Source organism: Leguminivora glycinivorella, chromosome 19 (assembly GCF_023078275.1).
Source record: "Leguminivora glycinivorella isolate SPB_JAAS2020 chromosome 19, LegGlyc_1.1, whole genome shotgun sequence".
In the NCBI taxonomy this organism is placed as follows: domain Eukaryota; kingdom Metazoa; phylum Arthropoda; class Insecta; order Lepidoptera; family Tortricidae; genus Leguminivora; species Leguminivora glycinivorella.
Window position 1 is genome coordinate 9,688,164 of NC_062989.1, and position 23,059 is coordinate 9,711,222.

General features: G+C 33.3%; 2 protein-coding genes across 2 annotated transcripts in view; one reads left to right on the forward strand and one right to left on the reverse strand.

The window, feature by feature from the left end:
* LOC125236241 (very-long-chain 3-oxoacyl-CoA reductase) overlaps positions 1-23,059 on the forward strand; it is a 58,732-nt gene that overhangs the window by 21,810 nt on the left and 13,863 nt on the right.
* On the reverse strand, positions 6,413-13,163 carry LOC125236242. The gene is made up of 5 exons (XM_048142928.1): positions 12,791-13,163; positions 12,602-12,703; positions 12,197-12,322; positions 11,933-12,087; positions 6,413-6,877 (listed from the first exon to the last, which is right to left on the reverse strand). Coding segments are annotated over exons 1-5 (810 nt in total). The 5' UTR covers positions 12,793-13,163; the 3' UTR covers positions 6,413-6,452.

Genomic DNA, 23,059 nt, shown 5'->3' on the forward strand with positions numbered 1-23,059 from the left:
TGAAATGTGTGCACAAGTATGGAAGATACCGTTTGATTACTTAGTCATAAATAAAGATTGTAATAGAAATTCAGGATGTTATAGAAAAGGATTTGATACATTTATAATTCTAGATTAACTTGATATATAAAGGATAGTATTACATTAAAAACTTATTGTTGAAAATGAAACCATCCAGTTCAGACATGGAACATAAAATTAACGAAGAAAAAATATTTAAACATAAAGTACTCAAATCTGCTGAAGCAGTAAGAAAAAAGTTAAACGCATTCGTGATGTTAAAACAAACGATAATATGATGTTGGAAGCAATGTTAAAACCAATCACAGACCCACTTGGTGAAATGGTAAAAAAACATAGTAGTAATGATAACAATCTTAATATTAGTGCCTCAGATTTCGATAACGATAGGTTTAAATGGAATAAGTCGGTAAAAACTTTGAAATATAGTCCTTCAGAAGATGGGATGAAAGAAAGTTTGGATAATAAAACAATGCTGAGAAAGTCATTTGAATCTGAACCAAATTATAGTGAAAATGAATTAAATGATAGTGAATATAGTGATTCTTCATCTCAAAGAAGTGGGAACCAAAGTGATTCTGATACAACAAATAATGTATCATTTAGAACGTCAGACTCGTTTTATTCTCCTCGCGATGATCCTGCTTGGCAAAAACAATATTTTATCATGAATATTCCATTCGGTGTACGAAATGAGCGCGGAAAGCTAATGCTTGGATCTTACCCAATTTCTGTTAATGATGACAAACTCGTAATAGGTGGAGAAAGCTATTTTTTAACACGAGGCTTAAATGATTTGTTGTTTAAGAAAGTACCTGACTTAAAACTAGTAACTGAAGATGATAAACGATTGTATAAAACATTGTTATTGAAAACGAATGCACATAGACGTGACTTTGATCCAAATAAACCCATAAAAAGCAACAAGGGTATGAAATATTTAAACGTTATAAAACCCCTTTTCAAATTATCCAAACAACGCACAGTAAGTGAAGAATTATGTGTATCCGGTGAAGGTTTACCATCAATGAAAAAAGTAAAAAGAGATATTTCATATGTATATTGGGATGATCCAAACGAATTAGTAGACAGATTAAAACTGCTTATGGCATCGCGAGACGCTGGTAATACTGGGTTAGATAACGAAATCATATCCATAATTGAAGAATTACGTGAAGCAGGCTTGATAAATAATATATAAGTGAATACTCTTACCTTTCTAATCAGTCGAAGTTTGACTTTCAAGTAAAAAATGAATATAGACAAATTCGGACACCATGTTCATAAACGTTTGCGTACTGATGAAATCTCTGAGCTCAAGTACAAAGCTTTGCTTCGAACAGAAGCAGGAAATTTTGATCTAAAAACTGTTAGATTAAAAGGAGTTGTTAAACCATTATCTTCCGATGATGCAGTTAACAAACAGTACGTTGATGAATACATTCAAAACATGTACGAAAAGAAGTATATAGACTCTTTGTTTAACACAATAAATAATCAAATTCACCAACTCGTAACTCAGTTAAAACTGAACTTTTACACGAAGAAGGAGGTAGATGATATTTTTAAAAAAAAAAATAATGGCAAAACAACAAATAGTGAACGAGATCCACCGGTCAGCGCGAAGAAATTTTAAGCGACGATCGGTTGTACTAAAAGAAATTGATGATTTATGGCAAGCTGATTTGATAGATTTACAAAAGCTTCATACTGTTAACAGAGGATATAAATATATTTTAGTCGTTATTGACACATTTTCAAAGTATGCATGGTGTACACCTATTAAGTCTAAAACTAAAACAGAAGTCAAAGATGCATTCGAACTAATAATCAAAACATCTAAACGGAGACCTAATAACTTACAAACTGATCTAGGAAAAGAATTCTACAATCATGAATTTGATTTCTATTTAAAATCATTAAACGTAAATCATTACTCAACTTATTCAATTAAAAAGGCATCTATCGTTGAAAGGCTGATAAAGACCATTAAGTTTAAACTCTACAAACATTTCAGTTTAGTTGGTAACTATAAATGGGTTGGTAAGCCATTAGACGATGTAGTAAAATCGTATAATCAGACCGTACATCGCACAACAAAAATGAAACCTATTGATGTAAATGTTGATAATGAAATGCAAGTATTAAAAAATATTAAAAGATCACAAGCCACTTTGTCTTATAAATTGAACAAATTTAATAAAGGAGATTGTGTACGCATTAGTAAGTATAAAAATGCCTTTCACAAAGGTTACACACCTAATTGGTCAACAGAACTTTTCACTATTACTCATGTGAATCGCACTCAACCTGTTACGTATCACGTTCAAGACCAGCATAAAAACACTATACTCGGTACATTTTACGAAGAAGAACTTCTGAAAACCAACCATCCAAACGTTTACCTTGTAGAAAAGGTTATTAAAAAAAAAGGGTAGAAAGTTGTATGTTAAATGGTTAGGCCTTGATGATAGCGAAAACAGTTGGATTGATAAAAGTGCCATTGTTTAATGTTATTTATATAATATCCTTTTAATGATAGTGTTATTATCTTACGGGATATGAAAGGGAGAGGACTCTTAAACAGCGCTATTAATAATTTGCCCTTCGAATTACACTTACCTGGTTATAACTATTGTGGTCCGGGAACGAAATTGCGCAAAAGGTTACAAAGAGGTGATAAAGGAATTAATGCGCTAGATAATGCGTGTATGAAACACGACATAGCATATGATAATTATTCTGATTTAGCTGGTAGACATCGTGCTGATTTAGAACTATACGAAATGGCGAAACAAAGAAGAAAGTCGAAAGATGCAGGGAGAGGAGAAAAAATTGCTTCATGGTTAGTTAGCAAAGTGATGAAATCGAAAATAAAGGTCGGTGCGGGTATAAAACCTTTTAAACGTTTTGTGTCCAAGATACGCACTGAATTAAAAAAGAAACCAAAAACAAAACGTAATATAATTGATCGAGCTCTTATTGCTGCGACAAAAATTTTCAATACCAATTCCAAGGTACGGGTACCTCGTATTATACCAATTCCAAAAACTGGAGGCTTCTTACCGCTGATACCTATTTTTGCCGGTCTGTCTGCGCTGGGATCATTAGCAGGAGGAGCTGCCGGAATTGCTAAAGCTGTAGGTGATTACAAAGCCGCCAGAAAAAATTTAGCGGAATCAGAGCGACATAACAAGATGATGGAATCTATTGCATTAGGAAAAGGCTTACACATTAAACCATATAAAAATGGCAAAGGATTATGTTTGAAAATTTCAAAAAACTAAATGAGAGGTTACCCAGGCGCGCTCTTTCAAATATTGATATTTTAAAACACTCATCTGATATTCCATATTTTCGAGGAGTTTATATGAGAGACAGTTTACCAAAGAGTCCTAAAAAAGTAGAATGTGGAATTGTTAATTTGGACAGTTCTAAAAACAATGGTACACACTGGGTAGCCTATGTAAAAGATAATAATTATTGTGAATATTTTAATAGTTATGGAGACCTTCCACCTCCGCTAGAATTAAAGAGGTATTTAAAAAAATATGATATTTACTATAATTATGACACGTACCAAAAGTTTAACACTGTCAATTGTGGTCATTTATGTCTAAAATACTTAAAACAATATTGGTATAACCGTTTAAATATCATCGCACAATAAACAGTTTATCATTCTCACAATGTCTTTCACTTTGTCTATAACTGGAACATCTTCCACTCTGTTAACAAACTATTCACCAGCTCTTCAACTGGATGGTGAATATGAGTGTGGGCTATTGTATATGTCAACTTTTAATTCTATACCCAACATAGACAACAGAAATAATAAGTTATATTATGGTAAAAACAAAGTAATTAAAATTCCTGAAGGATCATATGAACTTCAAGATATTGACGATTACCTTAAAGAACATATTGAAGGATGCTCTTTTGCATTAACATGCAATAATAATACCTTAAAAACATCTATTTTATGCTCTGAAAATATTCATTTCAACAAAGAAGGCTCTATCGGTAATTTACTTGGCTTCGGTTCAGAATCCATTCAAGCTAATATATTAACCGAATCCCCTTATCCTGTTTCCATTCTGTCGACAACTATAGTACGCATTGAATGTGACATAGTGAGCGGTTCATTTGTTAACGGAAAACCTAGTCATATAATTCACGAGTTTGTACCAAATGTGGCACCTGGTTATCGGATTATAGAAACACCAAAAAACGTTATTTATTTCCCTGTAACCCAAAACAGCTTAAATACAATTACGATAAGAATTTTAGACGTTAAAAATAATCTAGTTAATTTACGAGGTGAAGAAATTCAGATATACTTACATCTAAGGAAAAAATGATAGACTTCAATAAAACTTCAATCTCTCTTAAAAAAACTATCAGTACTCATCCTGCAATCATAAAAAGAAGACCTAAAGTGAAACTTACGAAACAAAATAAGCAATTCCTCCAAAGCTTACGGCTATTAAAATGAGTATATTAAACTTAACAGAACCTTTTGTCTTTGATAATTCTATCGAGAGCTTTGAATATCATTCATATAAGCCGTACGTAACAAGTTTTAATTTCAACGATGAAATACGTATACCTATAAACCAACAAGATCTTTATGTACTACCATCAGCAAGTTCTTTATACATAGAAGGTACTATAACCGCATTCAATAGAGAAACAAAAGCCGAGGTAAAAGTGTTCTTTTTACAAACAACCCCATACTTCATCTATTTCAAGATATTCGATATGAATTAAATGGAATCGAAATTGACAAAATTAAAAACGCAGGAGTTACAACAACTATGAAATCTCTTGTATCTATGAATGAACTGGAAGCATCTATGTCTAAGTTATGGGGATTTGATGTCAAAGGCATAAAAAACACGCAAGGTTCATTTTCCGTGTCTGTACCCTTAAACAAGATTCTCGGGTTTGCTGAGGATTACAACAAAATCATAATTAATTGCAAGCATGAACTCATTATTTTAAGATCCAATACTAATTTGAATAGCGTTAAACTAAATGCGAATGAATATATAGACAATATTACTATATCTAAAATAGTATGGCGCATGCCTCATGTTAAAGTGTCTGATCGAGAAAGATTAAACTTACTCAAATGTTTGGAAAGTGATCGTGCCATTCAGATAGCATTTAGGACTTGGGATTTATATGAATATCCGCTCTTGCCTGAGACGTCAAAACATTCTTGGTCTATCAAAACTTCATCTCAAATTGAAAAGCCGCGTTATATTATAATTGGTTTGAAAACGGGACGAAAAAATGACGCTAATAAAGACATAACACATTTTGATCACTGTAATTTGAGAGATGTTAAAGTTTTTTTGAATTCAGTCTACTTTCCGTACGAAAGTTTTGATGTTAGTTTTTCGGGTGGAAAGTTTGCTATATTATACGAGCAGTATGCGAAATTTCAGCAGTCTTATTATAACCGTCTACAAGCGCCGTTGTTAAGTCCTCAAGACTTTAAAGATATAGCTCCTTTATTTGTTATCAACTGTTCTCGTCAAAACGAAACCTTAAAAACCGGATCGGTAGATGTGAGAGTTGAATTGGATTGTGAATCTGATATACCAAAGAACACTGCAGCTTACTGTCTGATTTTAAATGATAGTATATTTGAATATAAGCCCTTAAGTAATATTACGAAAAAAGTATCGTAATGCAGCATATATTTGTAGACCTTCAAGGATTTAAAACAAAAGAAAATGAATTTATTGTCAAAGAATTTGCATACAGCACGCTAGAATACACTCAAGTTTTCTTAATAAAACCCCCTTTTCGTTTTTCTAAATTGGCGGAAAGTGAAAAGAGGCAGACAAGATGGATTGAAAAACATTTAGGTATTTTATGGCACGAAGGTTATGTTGATTATAGAGAATTTAGAAGACTTATTGATAACCATATAAAAGATAAGACAATCTACGTTAAAGGTTTGGAAAAAGTTCAATGGATTAAAGATTTATATCCAAAATGCACTATTTTAGATTTGGGTGAAAAAGATGTGCCTAATTTAAAAGAACTGTATAAAAAATATTGTACTAATGAATGTATTTTTAACTGTGTGTATCATAAAAAATCTTGTGCATTAAAAAATGTTTTATGTATAAAAAAATGGTATTTAGACAATCGACAAATCTAATTTTAATTTGTATTCAAAATGTGTTTCTTAAAATAAATGTTTGTTATTAATTATATTAGTTTTTTTTATACCATTCTATATAACTACTGATAACTACCTAATAAGTTTTTTATAGTAAATGTTATATTTTTAATTTTTAGCTTAGATTTTACATAATTTGCATAAGAAAAACTTATTAGTTAGTATGGATATAAATAAAACGACAACTTACTCATATAATATTTATTACTTATATAATATTTAAAATACAACTTTAATAACTAGTACTGTATCCACAAATTTTTTTTGAAATTTTATTTATTAAAGCCTCTGTGCTGTCAATAATTTCATCAAAATTATCGCCTGCAACATACTGCGCGCTCAGTAATACATTTTCGTTCTGTTCATCGTTTTGATCCCTTACATCCTCTGTTATGTTGATTATTTGAATTTTGATCAGTTTATTGCCTTTGATCTCATGATTATTTATCACAAAAGATGGTGGGTGTCCTTGAGTCCTTTTCACTACTTTATTATGAATGTTAACTTTATTACGTTTCTTGGCTTTAGGGTTTTCGATGTTCTTTTTAATTTTTTTATATAAGTCGCTATCGTCAAATTCTTGTGGTAGCTCAAACTCTTGTGCATATTGCGAAAATGGAATTGGGATGTCTTCGCTGTCTGCCATTTTTTGAAAACCTAAGACAAAACGAAAAATTATATAATATTGATAAATCAGATTACACAACGAACAAAAATGTATATAACCACAAATAAATTAATTTTAATGTTTATTTGATTTGTAAAATATAATATATAATTTTAATATATATATAATATATATATATATATAATTTTAATAAGTAGTTAGTTAAAAAACAACTTACCAGGTCTATGTCTGCGAGTGGATAATAAAGACGCGTTGATGCTATTCGAATGTAACCAATTAAAAATTACTTTGCGCTTATAAAGGTTAGCTATTGTTTGTTCAGCAAAATATAAATGCGCAATCCTGTTATATGATAGCTTTAACTTTACACGTGTGTATGTCTTTACCTAAACAAGTCACAACTTGTTTTATGAACACGTTTATGAATAAACTATCTATAGAAATGTTTAAGGTAAATTAAAATGAAAACAAGAAAATAATAAGATAATATATTTATTTATCATAAGACATCACTGAATAATATTGTTAAAATAAAAACACAATAAGTATAATAAGTAGAAGAAAGATTTATTTTTAGGACATATAATTGAATTAGTTATTATCTTCAACTTATATTTATAGTTTTTAATAGATTTATAAAATTAATATCAAAATGTTGTTTCAATTATATGTGCTATTCAATTTACTAATGACCTCTGACTGCATATAGTACAATTTATTTTATACAAAACATGACAATTGATTACAAATTAAACATTAAGTATTGAGGTATGCCCCCAAGCTTTCGTCACTATTTGGTTGTCAGATATCATACGCTTATCATCATTAGCTGAAAGGGCGACTTTATTTACACTTTGGGTAAATATATTGTGCTTAATCGACTTAAATAATATGTTTCTTCTTTTTATTTCATCTCCTTGAAATAATGATTTCACGTAATGAGAAAACTCAAATTTGCATACTACAGGTTCTCTCACACCCTTAGCTTTTTTAATAATTTTATCAACTGTTTTGATAGAATACACTTTAGAACGAAGTCCAACATACTCTTTAATCATTTTTCCTTTCATTTCATCCTTAAAAAGTCCTGGCACTTTTTTATTTTGAACAGGTAATAAAAATTTATTATCAATATCGTAACAACTAGTATCGAAATATGTTAAAAAATGCATTCTTAAATCTTTAAAAAAGTCTTTTGTTTGTATATAATAAACAAAACTATCTGTATCCGTGTAACACATTTGTAGACGAGTATCATAAAAACGTTTAAATACTGAATAATGAAAATCATACATATGACTTTTAGATAACTCTAGTACAGCGAAACCAATGTAGATCGGTTTATCTAAAATTATTAGATCTGGTTTCAATTGAACTGCCACCAAATTTTCAGTAAAAACTGATACACTGTGAAAATTTGGCCTCGCAATTAATCTGTCAGCGGTGATTTTCTTTTTTGTTGTGTTATCATTGTCTGTCCACTGATTAACTAAGCGCACATCAACCCTTTTCTCAGTATTTTCTAAAGTTTTACCAAATATACTGTTATTCATCAATTTACAAAAATCTTGTTCAAAGACAGACGTTGCCTCTTGACGTAGCCTTGTATTCATATCAATATATTGTTTTAAGTAAGGGGACTGTTTGAACGTAATTACTCTATGTACTTTTTTTAATTTTAAACCATGTTTAAGACACGTTTTCAAATGTACATAATGAATCACATACAAATATTTGTCATATAGATTAGGTACCAGTTTATAATGCGTCCCACCTGGTGGAACACATTTTTCGGGACAAAATGGTAAATCATTATGTTTATCATGTAAATCATTGGGGTAAATAATATCAACTTCTAGAATGAAACCATAATCCGAGTCATCAGGGATTTGAGTGATATTTAAAGCACTTATTTCATTGGTTTCTAGAAACCTAAAGTCTGATAGGGGCATATACTGACACATGCTGTAACCATATAAATTATTACAGTCGATATAAATTAGGTATGAGTCTATCTGGGATGAGTCATAGTGAGGTAAGTATATGTTATTAGCCTTTGCATATCGTAGAGAGGTCATACAGACTCCCCTCTTATTCCAGATTGGATCATCTTAAGCATGTTAAAGTCATCTATAAGCTCTAATTCAATACCAGTTTTCAGAAGCATGGCATCAAATGATAAGCTAGGTGTAGTTAAATAAAAAGCAGGATCCAAGTCATAGTGTTGTTTGCAAGTAGCGCGAAACTTTTCAAAAATATCGGTTAGCAGAAGAACATCCGTTTGCAAATATAGGTCTGTATATTCACCTAAATTTTGAATTTTAAACTGTTGCCATACTTTTTGCGCATGATTATAATCTTTTACAGAAATGTTCTCATCAGTGAGCGAATTATGAAAACAGTCAATACTTGGCAGGTATTTTTCTTCAAAACATTGCCATTTATTCATATACTCATAGGGAAACACACCTTTTCGTGTAAGTAATTCAAACTCCTCATCATTACAAAAATATTTATGTAAATGAACAAAGTCAGATTTCTGCATAGTTGTAGTTAGTTTTTCTAAACTTGTATCTAAAAATTTGAAAGAATCTACAAAACGAAGCTGAAAATACTCATTCTCGATAGGGATAAATTTAGTAAAAGAAATATAGTTTTCTTTGGTTTTAGGTATAACTTTGACGTTTCCAGGTGCCTCCCCCAATTTTTTGATAAATAGATGGCAATCATAACCAGACAGATTGTGAAAAAAAATAGGTACGAAACAAGGACGTTTATATTGTAAGTTACATATATTATGTGCCGCTCCCCGATATCTTCCTGTAATGTGACAGTGATCTCGAACCCGATCAGAAAATAGAAAATGGTTACAAATATGACAACGTTTAGCGTTCAAAAAGTTTTGGTCGTCATTCTCATTACATATTATTGGGGTATTTTTGTTCACAATTTTATAAATTTTAGCAACATCTTTGTAGATTGCCTCAATAAATTTATCGACGCAATCAGTACCGCGATAAGAGAAATAACGATTATGACTCGGATCTGCGTTACAAACAATATGATACCCAAAGGCAGCTGGTATATGATGATGCAAAGTTGTAGTGTTAGGGGTAAGACTATCACTAGTATCAGTATCAGAGTCACTAGTTTCAGTTGGTTGTAGTAACGATTCAAAATCTGCATATATAACGAATGGAACATTCTGTTTACGATCGAAATGTTTAAATTTAATTACTGTCCCCTTTTCTGGTAAAACGGTAACTATTCCAGTACACAAGTGATTTGCGAGTTCTTCCTGCGTGAGAAAAAATAACAGACAGGTTTCGCAAAAGTATATCTTACTATTATGCTTTGTTACTTGTCTGCGCACAAGACGACTCAAGTCTTTAATTAGAACATAATGTGGTGGGTGACTACCATCGTCTATTAAAAGTAGGTTTATATTTTTTCTACATTTCTGATTACTAGATACTTTAGACTTGTAAAGGGGGCCCACAACAATTTTATTATTTTTCAAACCAAAAATCGTCAATGAAATCATAGGGTTATTTTTTTCGAATATTCTTATGTCATCAAATGTGACTGGAAAAGAAATTTGAGAAATATTCAAAACGTCTCGAAAATTAGGATAAGATGATACTCTTTCAGGGTGTTTTGTAGAAGGATGCAAAGCCGCTGTTACACACCATAAAAAACAGCATTGATCGTTGTTTTGTATATTTATACATGCTTTTTTGTTTTTTATGAACTTTGGCAGGTCAACATAGCTTGAACCTCGTAATGGTTGATACTTGTTAATGTTGATCTCTAAATGAGAGTTACTAACAAAAGCCCATCCACTATCACGGTCTTGAAATTCCTCAAATTTTTTCTTTAGACAGTTAACAACTTCGCAAAACAGTGACTCAAAATCATAACTTAAGTATAAAATTTTATTTTTAGTTCCAAATGATTTTATTGATTGACTATTATCTTTGAACATTAAAAACAATCCAAAGAGCTCGAAATTTACTTTTACGCACGTATGTTTCGTAAGTGAATTATCTAAAAGCCGTTTTATTTTGTTTCGAATAGAGTTCATAAACGCATCGACAGACGCCAGACTTTGGTCGTTGGTTGCTGATATACGATAAGTGGCAATGCGCATCCGAAATGCAGACTCTACTACTTCAACACCATCATTAAGTAATTTGTTAGAACATACAGTTGTTTTATGTGCAGTGCTTCGAAGATGACCTGTCCATTTATTTTTGTCTACAGATGAACTACACGGTACACAGAAAGGCATAATGAATTATGTTAATGCAAAAGATGTAGCTAAACTCACTAGGCTATTTTGAAACCGTAATTTGTCAAACACTAATTTAATACATCTATTTACTATTAGCATACGTTGTATTAATCAAAACAGTTGACTCGACTGACTTCTCATTAAGAATGCAATGAATTGTTAACACTATGCAAAGTATGGTAGTATAAGTCTATAAATATAAATCAAATAAAGTCGCAGTATTAAATTATCGCATTCGAAAATATTCTTTAAATTTAACAGAAAGTAACCTTTTATCTTACAAAAATTAATTTCTGTATTTATTCATTAAAACTTTTTCGCACATAAAATATTGAAAACCTATAATATTTAAGTATCTATTTTTGTACACAAACTATTTATATAAGCGTACGATAATATCGTACGCTATACGAATATATTATATTCTTAATGCAAAAACCATATTCGAGATTTAGTTATAGACGTAGGTATCTACCTTTGCTATTAACTATAACTTGATTTTGTCAACAACTTTGAATAAAAAATAACAAAATTTTGTTTAAATAGAATTCTCTTACTGTGGGAGATTTGAAAATATTCAACTAATTTTTTTTATAATTATTATAAACAGGTTCACATTCTCCAAAAATATTAAAGGCTTGACCTAAGAACGTTTGTATTTGATTCCACTCGGAGGAATTCTCTTGACATTGCAATTTAACCGACGCTAATGCTTTTTTATAACGTTCTTCAGGCTCAGATTTTTGGTAATCATTAATGTTATACACTTTTAAATCAATGAAAAAATTACCGTCTGTTATCGTAGTGCGTCGACTAGAACCTGTCGATACGCGGCTGGTAAACGATGATGTTGTCTTGACGGTTTTCGAACTGCCCTCGCTGGTGATCTTCTCTTCTTCTCTTATGATTTTGAAGATATCGGTTTCAGGCGATTTTTTGGAAGAACTGAAAAAATAAAACAGAATTACAATATTTCAAGCAAATACATTATGTTATAGTTGCACAATCACAATAAAGTAATTTAATTTTAAAAACAACTAAAAATAAGTAGTACCTAGAGCCAACATTCTTATTTTCACTGGTTGACGTTCGTGCTTTTTTGGTTGTTTTTTTCTTTTGCGCGCAAGGTGTTGGTGAGGATGAATGTAGTACCCGTCGATTTTCTGTTTCAACTTCGGACCTTAAATAAGAAAAACAATATTAAATATATGTCAATTAATAATAATTATGTTGACACAAAACTAAACCAAGTTCATAGTTATGACTGACAACGTTATAAATAGATGAGAATAAGATAACTGAGAAATAAATTAACGTGATAAACACACAGATATGCCTTACCAGGATTAAATCCTGTAACCTCAAGCTTAGAAAACAGAGTCACTAACGACTAGACTAGCAGGAACTGTTAAATATAACTCTAAGGATTATTTTAATTAATATAAAATAAATGAATTACCTTGCGGCTGAGGATGATTTCCTTTTCTTGATATTCTTTGTAGCAATCTTCTTCGGTTCAGGTGAGGGCGTGCGCGTGTATACTGAACATTCGGAGTCAGACCTTCAAAAAAGAATAAAAATATACCAACAATACTTAAATCAAAGTTTTAAAGAGATTCGATATATAGGGTTATAAATACTTACTAACATTTTAAATGAAGTTGAAAGTTGCAGATTCCTCACTTAACAAAAATAACGAGCAGCTTCACGTCGCAATACAGAATAGTAAAGAAATTGTTGCATAAAAACGCATTATTTTATAGTGAAATATTTGATGAGTTGATATTAAATCGAAACATAAATATATGACTAAAGAACCAAGTTCTGACATTCAACTTTAGATCTAAATATTATAAATTTAAATAAATATTATCGTTTTTATAAATTGAAGCACATAATTTATATTCAAAGTATATTACCACTTGTATTTCACAAAGCGCCGACAAAGTATCGAATTAACAAATAATACCGCAAGTCTTGCAACACGTGTAAATATGACCGCTACCACGAGTACTTACCGATTAAGTTCAAAATGTTTTTTATTTTTTATTTCAGTATATATATATATATATATATATATATATATATATATATATATATATATATATATATATAACAAATACCATCAACACTATCGTTTTTCGTTAGTTCGGGTGCTACCTACGTAAGTATTAAACATTTTTGAAAGAAGAAAGAAAGTAAGAAAATAAAGACATTAATTGCAGCCAAATAAAATATACAATATGAGGCTTACATACTAAACAGTACAAAATCAGTTACATTGGGTTTGGTTTGTGGTTGCAAAAGGACACCACTCGACATATGCTCTGACACTGATGGTGGCACAGCGCTGGTCTTCCGTGGAGCCTTGGGTCGGGCGATAGTGCAATACAATAATTATTATACAATTAAAGGCACAGAGTAATTAAGAAAGTCAGTGACACACTATACAAGGACAAGACTACTTATAATATTTTTGAACATTTATGGAAAACAACTTAAAAACAAACCTTCTTCAATGCATATAATATGTATTAACATATTATATGCATTAATTATTTACACTAAATTATTATAAAATCATTAAAGAACAACAATGTTTCATACAATAAAACACAACTCACCTTTATAGAATGTTGGTTAAATAATATCATGGTATAGGACAATAAACACAGCGTCATCATTTTCAGTAAGTAACATGCAATTCTCATATCAGCGACATTGTTGATTGAAATAAAATACCTCGACACATTGTGATTAACACAACAGAAGCGTCATTTCGAATAATAGTTGTTGATATGCAGAAAAATTATTACTATTATATATATATATATAAATGTAATTAACTTAAATTCAATACACTATTCTTTTCAATAGACTTATTTGTCAAAATAATTTGAATTTGCGATAGTGAAAAGCAAAAAGGTTCGCGTCTTTCCTGTAGATCATTTCAAAAATAAGGGTTTAAATCCTATCTTTTATTTAATCAGTCTGTATTACCATTACTTTTCATTCATTAAGCTTATCAGTATTATGTTCATAAACTTAGATGCGTATATGACTTAGGTAGAAACAGTAACCAATCTCTTATTTTATTCTTTAATCGGATTATTACATATCAACATATCGGACTCGACTACCTGTTATCGCATGTTCCGTCACTTGTTTATTTATATATTATATCCAAAGTATGACAAAGACAAAGCATAGCAGGTTCGACTATTTACGTTTCATAAACAATTTAGAGTATTAATACATACGTACTTTGTTAGTCTTACGATCATATGTATGTATGTAACTATAGACTTAAATAAAAATTATGCTTTATTTTCAGTGGATAACATTGTTTTTTGATTTAACCTTACTTTAAGTTTTGTTGGTTTTACATTATGAACTAAGTTTACATGAAGATAAAATTACATAAATGTATTTTGAACTTGAATACGATCGGACTATGGTTGAAATCGGTACTAGTAAAGGCAAATTACGTTAAATCTCGTAACACCAACGTCACATTTAACAACCAATCACATTGTCAGGTCTACATCGCGCTATTGAAGTTTTTTGTATTCGTTTGTATATATACAATTTACAATGAAAGGCATGTCGGAGTGACTGTGGCTATACCGACCGATAGTCTCAGGTACTCTTACCTCTTCGATGTTGCGAGGCATGGCCAACCTTGTGACATTGACTTGGTAACGCGGTGGCGTGTGCAACATACTTGGTTCTAATAACCCTACCTTGGGCAGGGTATGTATGCATGACACACTACAACGTGATGACGGTTAAACACATACGTGATGACGTATACAGCGATAAATTCCTGTCTCATGGTAGGTGCTGTATTACACGGGTGATCCATGTTGCTAGACGGTCGTAGTAACGTTGGAGATCCCATCCATACTCTAACATTACAGTCTCTGGCCAAGTCTGTGTTGTGAGAGTGTGAAAAACACCGTAATAAACCTAGCCCGGCAAACCTCTACCCGATGCAAATCTGGGCTATGATGGTGCGTTACGAGATCTGGTTCTCAAATAGAACAAGATCTGGTGGGTGCAATGCTAGCAGTACCCGTTGTGTTAAGCCTTTTGCATTTTTTTATCGTAACATAAAATCAACCCTCACTTAACATAATATTTTGGATTTAGCTGAATACAACGTTAACGGCTACGTATCGAGAAAATCCAAATGCATCTCGGTGTTCTACCCCAATGATACGACTACGTATAGGGAAACGGGTTCTACCCCACTGATACGAGCTATATATTGGGGGTTTCTGGACCACGACTGCGACAGCGAGCGAAGCGAAGCTGGAGCATTAGGAGTGGGGCAGAACTCCCAATATATAGCTACTGATAAGGTTTGATTTCGTATGCGTCGCATCGCCGTCGCCCACGCAAGCCACGGCCTAACACGGAAGAGCGATAGAGATACGAGTATAGCTAATTAGCTACGATAACGATATCGTAAGAGTTTGTGCCATGACTATGTACCCTGACCTGACTCCATCGGCCAATACGGATGGGCAATGGAACCGCTAAGGAGCGTCAATTACCTGAACAATACAGGCCAGTGTGCGTAGCCGAATGCACAAACGCTCATAATATCTCTTTCGTGGCTATTAATCTCTATAGCTCTCGCGTATTGGCGCGACAGAGCCAGACTGCATTTCTGCGGCTTTTAGAGTCGCAGAAATGCCATTCGGCTACGGAGCCTGGGTACCTACCTTAGATCCCTATAACTCTTCTTATTTCGTGGCACTTCATTATTTTCTGTCATATTGTTATTATGTGTATTTTGTCTTGCCTGTGTTCACGAATAAATGTTATTCTATTCTATTCTTCTGTAGTGTAGGAGCCAGACTGCGTTTCGACTTTCAATAGCTACGTAGCATCAACGATTGTCCGATTTATACAAGCAAGGTGTTTAGACAAAGGGACAACAGCTTTGCGTCTCATACTAGTGCGACAGTGACCGTTGCGTGTCGTTTACCACGGATGCTAAGCGATTTTGACATTAGCTAATAGGCACCCTAGATCAATATTGTAAATTTCATTAAAAAATGATTAACTTCAGTGAAGCTGTTTCCAAAATGTTTTTTTGGCGTCTTGTTCAACACCTCATACATAACCACAAAATTAAAATTTTGAAAAAACCCTCGACCGCGACCTAGTGGACCGATTTTCATGAAACATGGCTAAGAACACTCCCGACTAACTCAGCTTTCAGACAAAAAAAAAAAAACTAAATCTAAATCGGTTCATCCGTTCGGGAGCTACGATGCCACAGACAGACACACACACAGACAGACAAATAGACAGACAGACAGGTCAAACTTATAACACCCCATCGTTTTTGCGTCGGGGGGTAAAAATCAGGCTAATCAAAACGCGGACGTTACATTTTCAAATGGTGGTTGGTGGTTACAATCACAGAAGATTCATTCTCATACGCCTCGGTCACGGAAGGGAAGACCCGATGCGTGATCTATCGCCCACCGCCGGTGTATTCCTATTTCTCCTCACCCCGCCTGACCATCTAGTCATGAGGGACAAATGGAAATGATTTATGTGAAGCGCATGTTTCTATTTGTGCGCGAGAGGACAAATGGGAATACCTTACCGCCATACATTTGTGTTGTCTGAAAGTGCTCCTTTTGACGCCCTAATCTGATCGTGCTTAGGAATTAGGTGTGCTGAGACCCAAATATCAATTGATTGTAGTCTAAGAGAGAAATGTCTCTTTATTAAACATGGGAACGCATTTTTTCTTAGATGATCGGACGTTGGCGGATAAGTGTATGTGCCCGTCTACCCGTGACCACGGACGTAATGTCATGTCCGAAACGTCGGGTTAAATATAAACGTAAGTTTTACGCGATTCAGTCCCGTTTTAATTTGATAATATGAGTGAAGATCGTGTTAGTTTAAATCAATATAAATTCATGTTTTGTGACTGCAGTCACAAGGATTTATCATTTATCATGTTCTGTTCAATGCAGTGAAATTTTAGCTTAGACGAACTCTACATTGTTTTCGTGTACATATTAGGTTCATTAATTTAAGTTAAAATTGTAATTACGGCTATACCGATGTGCGTTATTGTCAATTGGATTGTCAATTAGGCGTACATTACGTAATCGAGCTATAATCATTAGCGGTTTAGTTATCTACTCCGGAGCTTCAGTTCAACTAACGATAGGTTAAAATGAAGTCTTGTGTAAATAAATAAATTGAAAACTTTCCTAAATACGACAAACATGAAAATTCCTAAGATGTTATCAATCATACATTTTTAATTTAATACTCAAAATCTATAAATATTGTTTTTTATGTCAAATTCTACAGAAGACAATCATGTATAGCCTATACAGGCAGTTAAAAAGGTGATCTAGCTGATACAGAACCCAAACAATAAAAATTGTTCCTTAATTTTACACAAAATTTTCCTAAATTTCCATAAATTATGGACACCCTGCGCGTATCGGTATATTAGAGTAAGGGCCCATTTAGACGGTACGAGAACTCGCATACGAGTTTTATTACATTGCTGTATTTGATGGCTGCGCAAAATTGTATGTACCCTCAACAGCCCGCAATGTAACTAAAATCGCATGCGAGTTCGCACGCCGTCTAAATCAGGTCTTATAGTAGTAAAGCAATCGCTCGAATCGCCCGATCAACTCACCCAGCAGTCCCAGCACCTGACGTTGTCGGCGTATCCGCGATGCGGCGGCAGTGCGTGTTAGCATTTAAGACGCAGAATGAAAGGGCTATCTAGGTAAAATATGACATTTGATGTTTAATTAGGTACTTTTTTACATAGCCAGCTTATCATAGCCTGAAAATATTGTCGGTTATAAAAATTACACACAGTATTCTTTTTAATTTTCTGCAGCATGCTAAAAAATTAAGAGACTTGAAATTTTATTCCTTTTTTATACTAAAAATGAGGTACATTACTCTGATTACCTGTCCCAATCATAATTAATCTTTAACTACTTAGTGAAATTTACAAATCACCCGTGGGAGCTGAAAAGTCTCGTCTAGACCTCTTAATGAGCGTATTAAATAGAACAAATGTGTCTGCAGCCAGTCGGGTATTATAGTGAAATTATGCAAATTGTACGTGACCCGAGCGAACACTACCAAGTTTTTGGGGGTATTTACCTAGCCATTATATTTCTTCTTCTTCAACCTAGCGTTTTCCGGCCTAGCGCCGGGGTCCGCTTTCCTGGTCAATCTTCTCCACTTTGCCCGGTCTTTGTACTATCCTGAGGGGTAAAATACATAGAATGGACGCGAGTCGTACGACGCGGAATGGACGCCCGCGTCGTCGCTAGAGTGTCGCGTCTTACGTCTTTCCTATACCAAATGGAGGCGTTTTTTAAATTGCACTCCGGCGGCGCGGCGCGGGCGTCCGTTCCGTGTCTTACGACAGTTACGACTTGCGTCCCTTCAGTGTATTTTACCGCTGAGGGTGCCTGAGGTGTGAGATTGTTCTCTTACATGTCCGCTGTCACGACGTCCAGACAGCGCTTCTTGGGTCCACAAAAAATACCTGCAAATTAATAATAGTACTTATGGACAGAAAGGACTCTTCCTACCAAACCGAAGTTTACTACGCATGGCACTATCCCTTTCGGATATTCAGGGTTGTCAAAAATTACGTAATTATCTAATATGTGGTTTGTTGTAGCAGACGCAAAGGAACGTCACATTGTACTAACCCTAATAATAAATCTTACGTAGCATAATTATGTGTTAAATTAATTCAGTAAACAACTTTTTTCTAAACAGTTGAAATATTGTAATTTATTGAAAAGGGCAGACACTTTAACCTTTTAAATCTGTAAATTGATTTAGGAGATAAGTCTGATAGCTTTTTAACCGACTTTTAATTTATGTATTAGCATTGAAAAATTGCATCTTATGCTATTTATTTAACTAAGAATATGTTTTCTCTCGAGTTATGGAAATATTGGAAACGTTTTTAACCCGAATCCGTGAAAATGAGATCCATCGTAACTATTTGTATGGTAGGTACTTTAAGCACTACATCCGATCTCTCGGATTGTTCAATAAAGACAATAGGGATGACGACTACATAAAAAATAGCATTCTGTTTAGTCCGTCAGTTAGATCGTCCAAAAATACTGAACACGTATTTTTCGCTTTTTCTAATTAATGAAAAAAATACAAAGATATAGAGCATCAAAGTTCCGGAGTGGGGGCTTGTGACGTCACTTCTAAGTAAAAATTGTACCTAGGCGTGACGTCACGCGAAACTTCAACGCATTGTACCGTCGTCATTTTTCGTTTACGAAAAAAAAATGAAAATTAGTGTCTAAAATTCTTTGATAAACTAACTGACGGACTAATTCGTTTTTTTAGTCGTCTCGCCTATTCTAGCATACGATTGTCCTAATGCCTATTGAAGCATAAATGTCCTAAGTATTTTGATGTTTAACCACATTTAGATTTTTCTTAAGTGTTTACATTGTATAACTTGACCTTAGCTATAAAATATCTACCAACGTAACTTTAAAAGCTAGTTATATGAAAAATAAAAAAAAAACTAGCATATACAAGGTGGAATTTTGATAACCAGCAATACTTAAGGAGGTGACCATATATTATAGGTGATACAACAAACACAAAATAACCACAAAATTAAAATTTTGAAAAAACCTCCAACAGCGACATAGTAGACTGATTTTCATGAAACATGGTTAAGAACACTCCCGACTAACTCAGCTTTCAGACAAAAAAAAACTAAATCTAAATCGGTTCGTCCGTTCGGGAGCTACGATGCCACAGACAGACACACACACTGACAGACAGATAAACAGACAGACAGACACGTCAAACTTATAACACCCCGTCGTTTTTACGTCGAGGGTTTAAATACTAACCTATATTAACCCAAACTGAAAGATAACCCTAAAAATTCGCTCGACTAGACTTATGTTTTATTGAAAATGTTGCAGAATATCATGAAGTACGAGTATTTCAAGTAGATAAATGCAACTAGATGGCTACTGTAAAATTTTATGTTCATCCCAAGTTATCCTTCCTGCATTTCATTGTCGGATCATATTCGCATAAATGGACAAAGGTTTTACCAGACAAGGCAGGATACTGTCGATCTAAAAACGACGGTTCAGGTTCAGACGGGTCCATACATTATTTAGATTCTTTCCAACAGTTTTATGGAGAAATTTAAGATATTTCATGTAGGCCAGTTACGTAAGTCTTCAGTGAAATGTAAATGGTACGAAAAATATTTGAAAAGTTTGACGTTTATTTTTGATATTTAAGTAGGTATAATCGGAGCCCGTTCATACGCCAATTAATTATTAAACATAATATTTAATAATAAAACTGGTACTGGATACTCAAATCGTATTTATATTTGTTTCTATGCTATGTTTTTCTAAAGAATCTCTCAATATTATGTTAGTGACTTTTGAAATTGAAATTAAGCATTTGGAAAGACAGAGGCGAATGAATATGAAACTAATGACAGTAATGACCCCATATACGCGGCAAGGCAACCCACACTCAGGCGACGCATGGCTTAAGACGCGGAACGGACGTCAGCGCCACGCCGCCCGATTGTAATTTAAAAAACGTCTCCTCAGTACATTTTGCAAAGGAAGGACGTGAGACGCGCCCCATTTGTGTGGATAGTCCCATAGATGATGGGCCATCTTAAAACGATTAGAGCGTGGTAATATTAAACCCAAAGCTTAACTGAATCTATCCTCTTAAGTCCTGAGTTCTTTTAAAAATAACAATAAGAAATTCGAATTTTGAAGTACAATGGGATTAAACAAAGTTCCAAATTCAACACCGAAAAATTGAGTCTGGGTTACAGATTTCATATACATAATTTATATGTATATGAAATCCATAGATCAAGCAAACGTATCTAGTTAGCGTGTCAATCGGACTCAGTCAAATACACTGAGTTGTCCGTCTTTATTCACATCTTGTAGCTTTCGGGCGTGAATTTTGTAAGTTGAAGTCAACAAAAATATAGAAAATGCACGTGATATCTAACTGCAGCAACATAAAATTTAAGAACACTCAAAGGTCTGACATATTTAAAGTCATTAGCATGTAACAACTTCAGTATAAAATTAAAATTTTGAAAAAAACCCCGACCGCGACATACTTGTTTCTTCTATGTAAATCTAGTTATGTGGTCTGGAGGAGGTTAAATGTTTGAGTTTACATGTCTAAAATGATTTCCATCTATGTATAAATACGATCCCACACAGATCATAGTATTTTATGCAGTAACATGCAGTAAAACTCTATGGCCCGTTCCATACAATAAAGATGTATGCAAATCTAAACGCGAAGGGAATATTCTATTGAAATATTTCATCCGGGGGAAATAAATGGAACTCACTGGATTTTGTTATATTACTCGGAAATATTTCAATCTGCAGCTTATTGATTTTTTAGAAAATTCAGTTGACTATTTGCAAACGTGCATTTTTAACCCCCGACGCAAAAACGACGGGGTGTTTTAAGTTTGACGTGTCTGTCTGTCTGTCTGTGTGTGTGTGTCTGTCTATGGCATCGTAGCTCCCGAACGGATGAACCGATTTAGATTTAGTGTTTTTGTTTGTAAGCTGAAGTCGGGAGTCTTCTTAGTCATGTTTTGTGAAAATCGGTTCACTATGTGTCGGGGGTTTTTTCAAAATTTTAATTTCGTGGTTATTCACCTTATACTAATTCATTAGGTACCAAATCAATTATTATTATAAGTAAATCGAGATTAGTAACATAAAGGGAGGAAAATGGATATTCCGAACACAAGAAAATTAGGTTATCAAAAATGAAGAGAAATTAATTTAGTATCTAAAATAGTATTCGGTATGTGAGTCCTTAATGTATCTGTGTTTGCTATATTGTACTTAGATCCATTCAATGTATCAACAACACAACGGAGTGTTTAAAAAACACCAGCGTAAGTGTATCTATGTATGAACCTAAAATACCTACGTGAACAATTCGAATTTACGATCAGGCGACAGAACTTTTAAGTAACTTTTAAAAGAAAGATAGTTTTAAACAAAAGGAATAAAAAAGAAAACAGTGTAGACAAGACTTGAAAAGTTTTAAACAATTTCTTTGTTTTGAATGTACCTATACTTCAGTTTTTCTATAGTCTCCTATAGAGAAAGGAAAATCCGACTTCATATAGCGCAAAAATTGTGCCTACACTGCCTACATCCACCGATTAAAGATAAACTAGGTACTATTAGGTAGGTAGATGGAACTATAACAATATTTCCGCTCCATATCCTAAAATCTCGACATAACAGTAAACACGATGCTTTCATAATCACACATGTCATTATTTCTTGCGATATGACTTTACATCATATTTACATTATTAATAGGCAATTTAGTATGCAAACTAGACGTTCAGGATAACTATGCTATGGTTATTAATGATCGTGAATTGTGCGTTAGATCCGACAAATTAAAATTTACGTCGTTTATAGGTTTGCCCTTTGCCCGCGGCTTCGCTCGCGTTAGAAAGAGACAAAAAGTAGCCTATGTCACTCTCCATCGCTTCCACTGTCTCCACTTAGAAAATCACGACAATTCGTCGCTCCGTTTTGCCGTGAAAGACGGACAAACAAACAGACACACACACTTTCCCATTTATAATATTAGTATGGCTATGGATATGTGGCGGATTGTGGCCCTTATTAAATGGAAACCCACAGATATTGAAATGGTTTTATTGCTCCATGCAAAGGTTATTTTTCCTTCCTGGATTTTTCTTTCCTTAACTGATGCTATCTGCATAATAATAAAGAGTAAGGACTAAGGAGCGACAAACAAATTCTATAAATTGTTTAAAAGATTCCATCTCAAGACGCAAGCG

Bases quoted from the DNA above. Each gene is read 5' to 3' on its own strand.
- LOC125236242 (XM_048142928.1), bottom strand. The intron at 12,088-12,196 runs GTACTACTTATT...TTATTTTTTCAG, and splicing joins AATAAGAATGTTGGCTCTAG to TTCTTCCAAAAAATCGCCTG. The intron at 6,878-11,932 runs GTAATTTTTTCA...GTTTTGTCTTAG, and splicing joins ACGCACTACGATAACAGACG to GTTTTCAAAAAATGGCAGAC.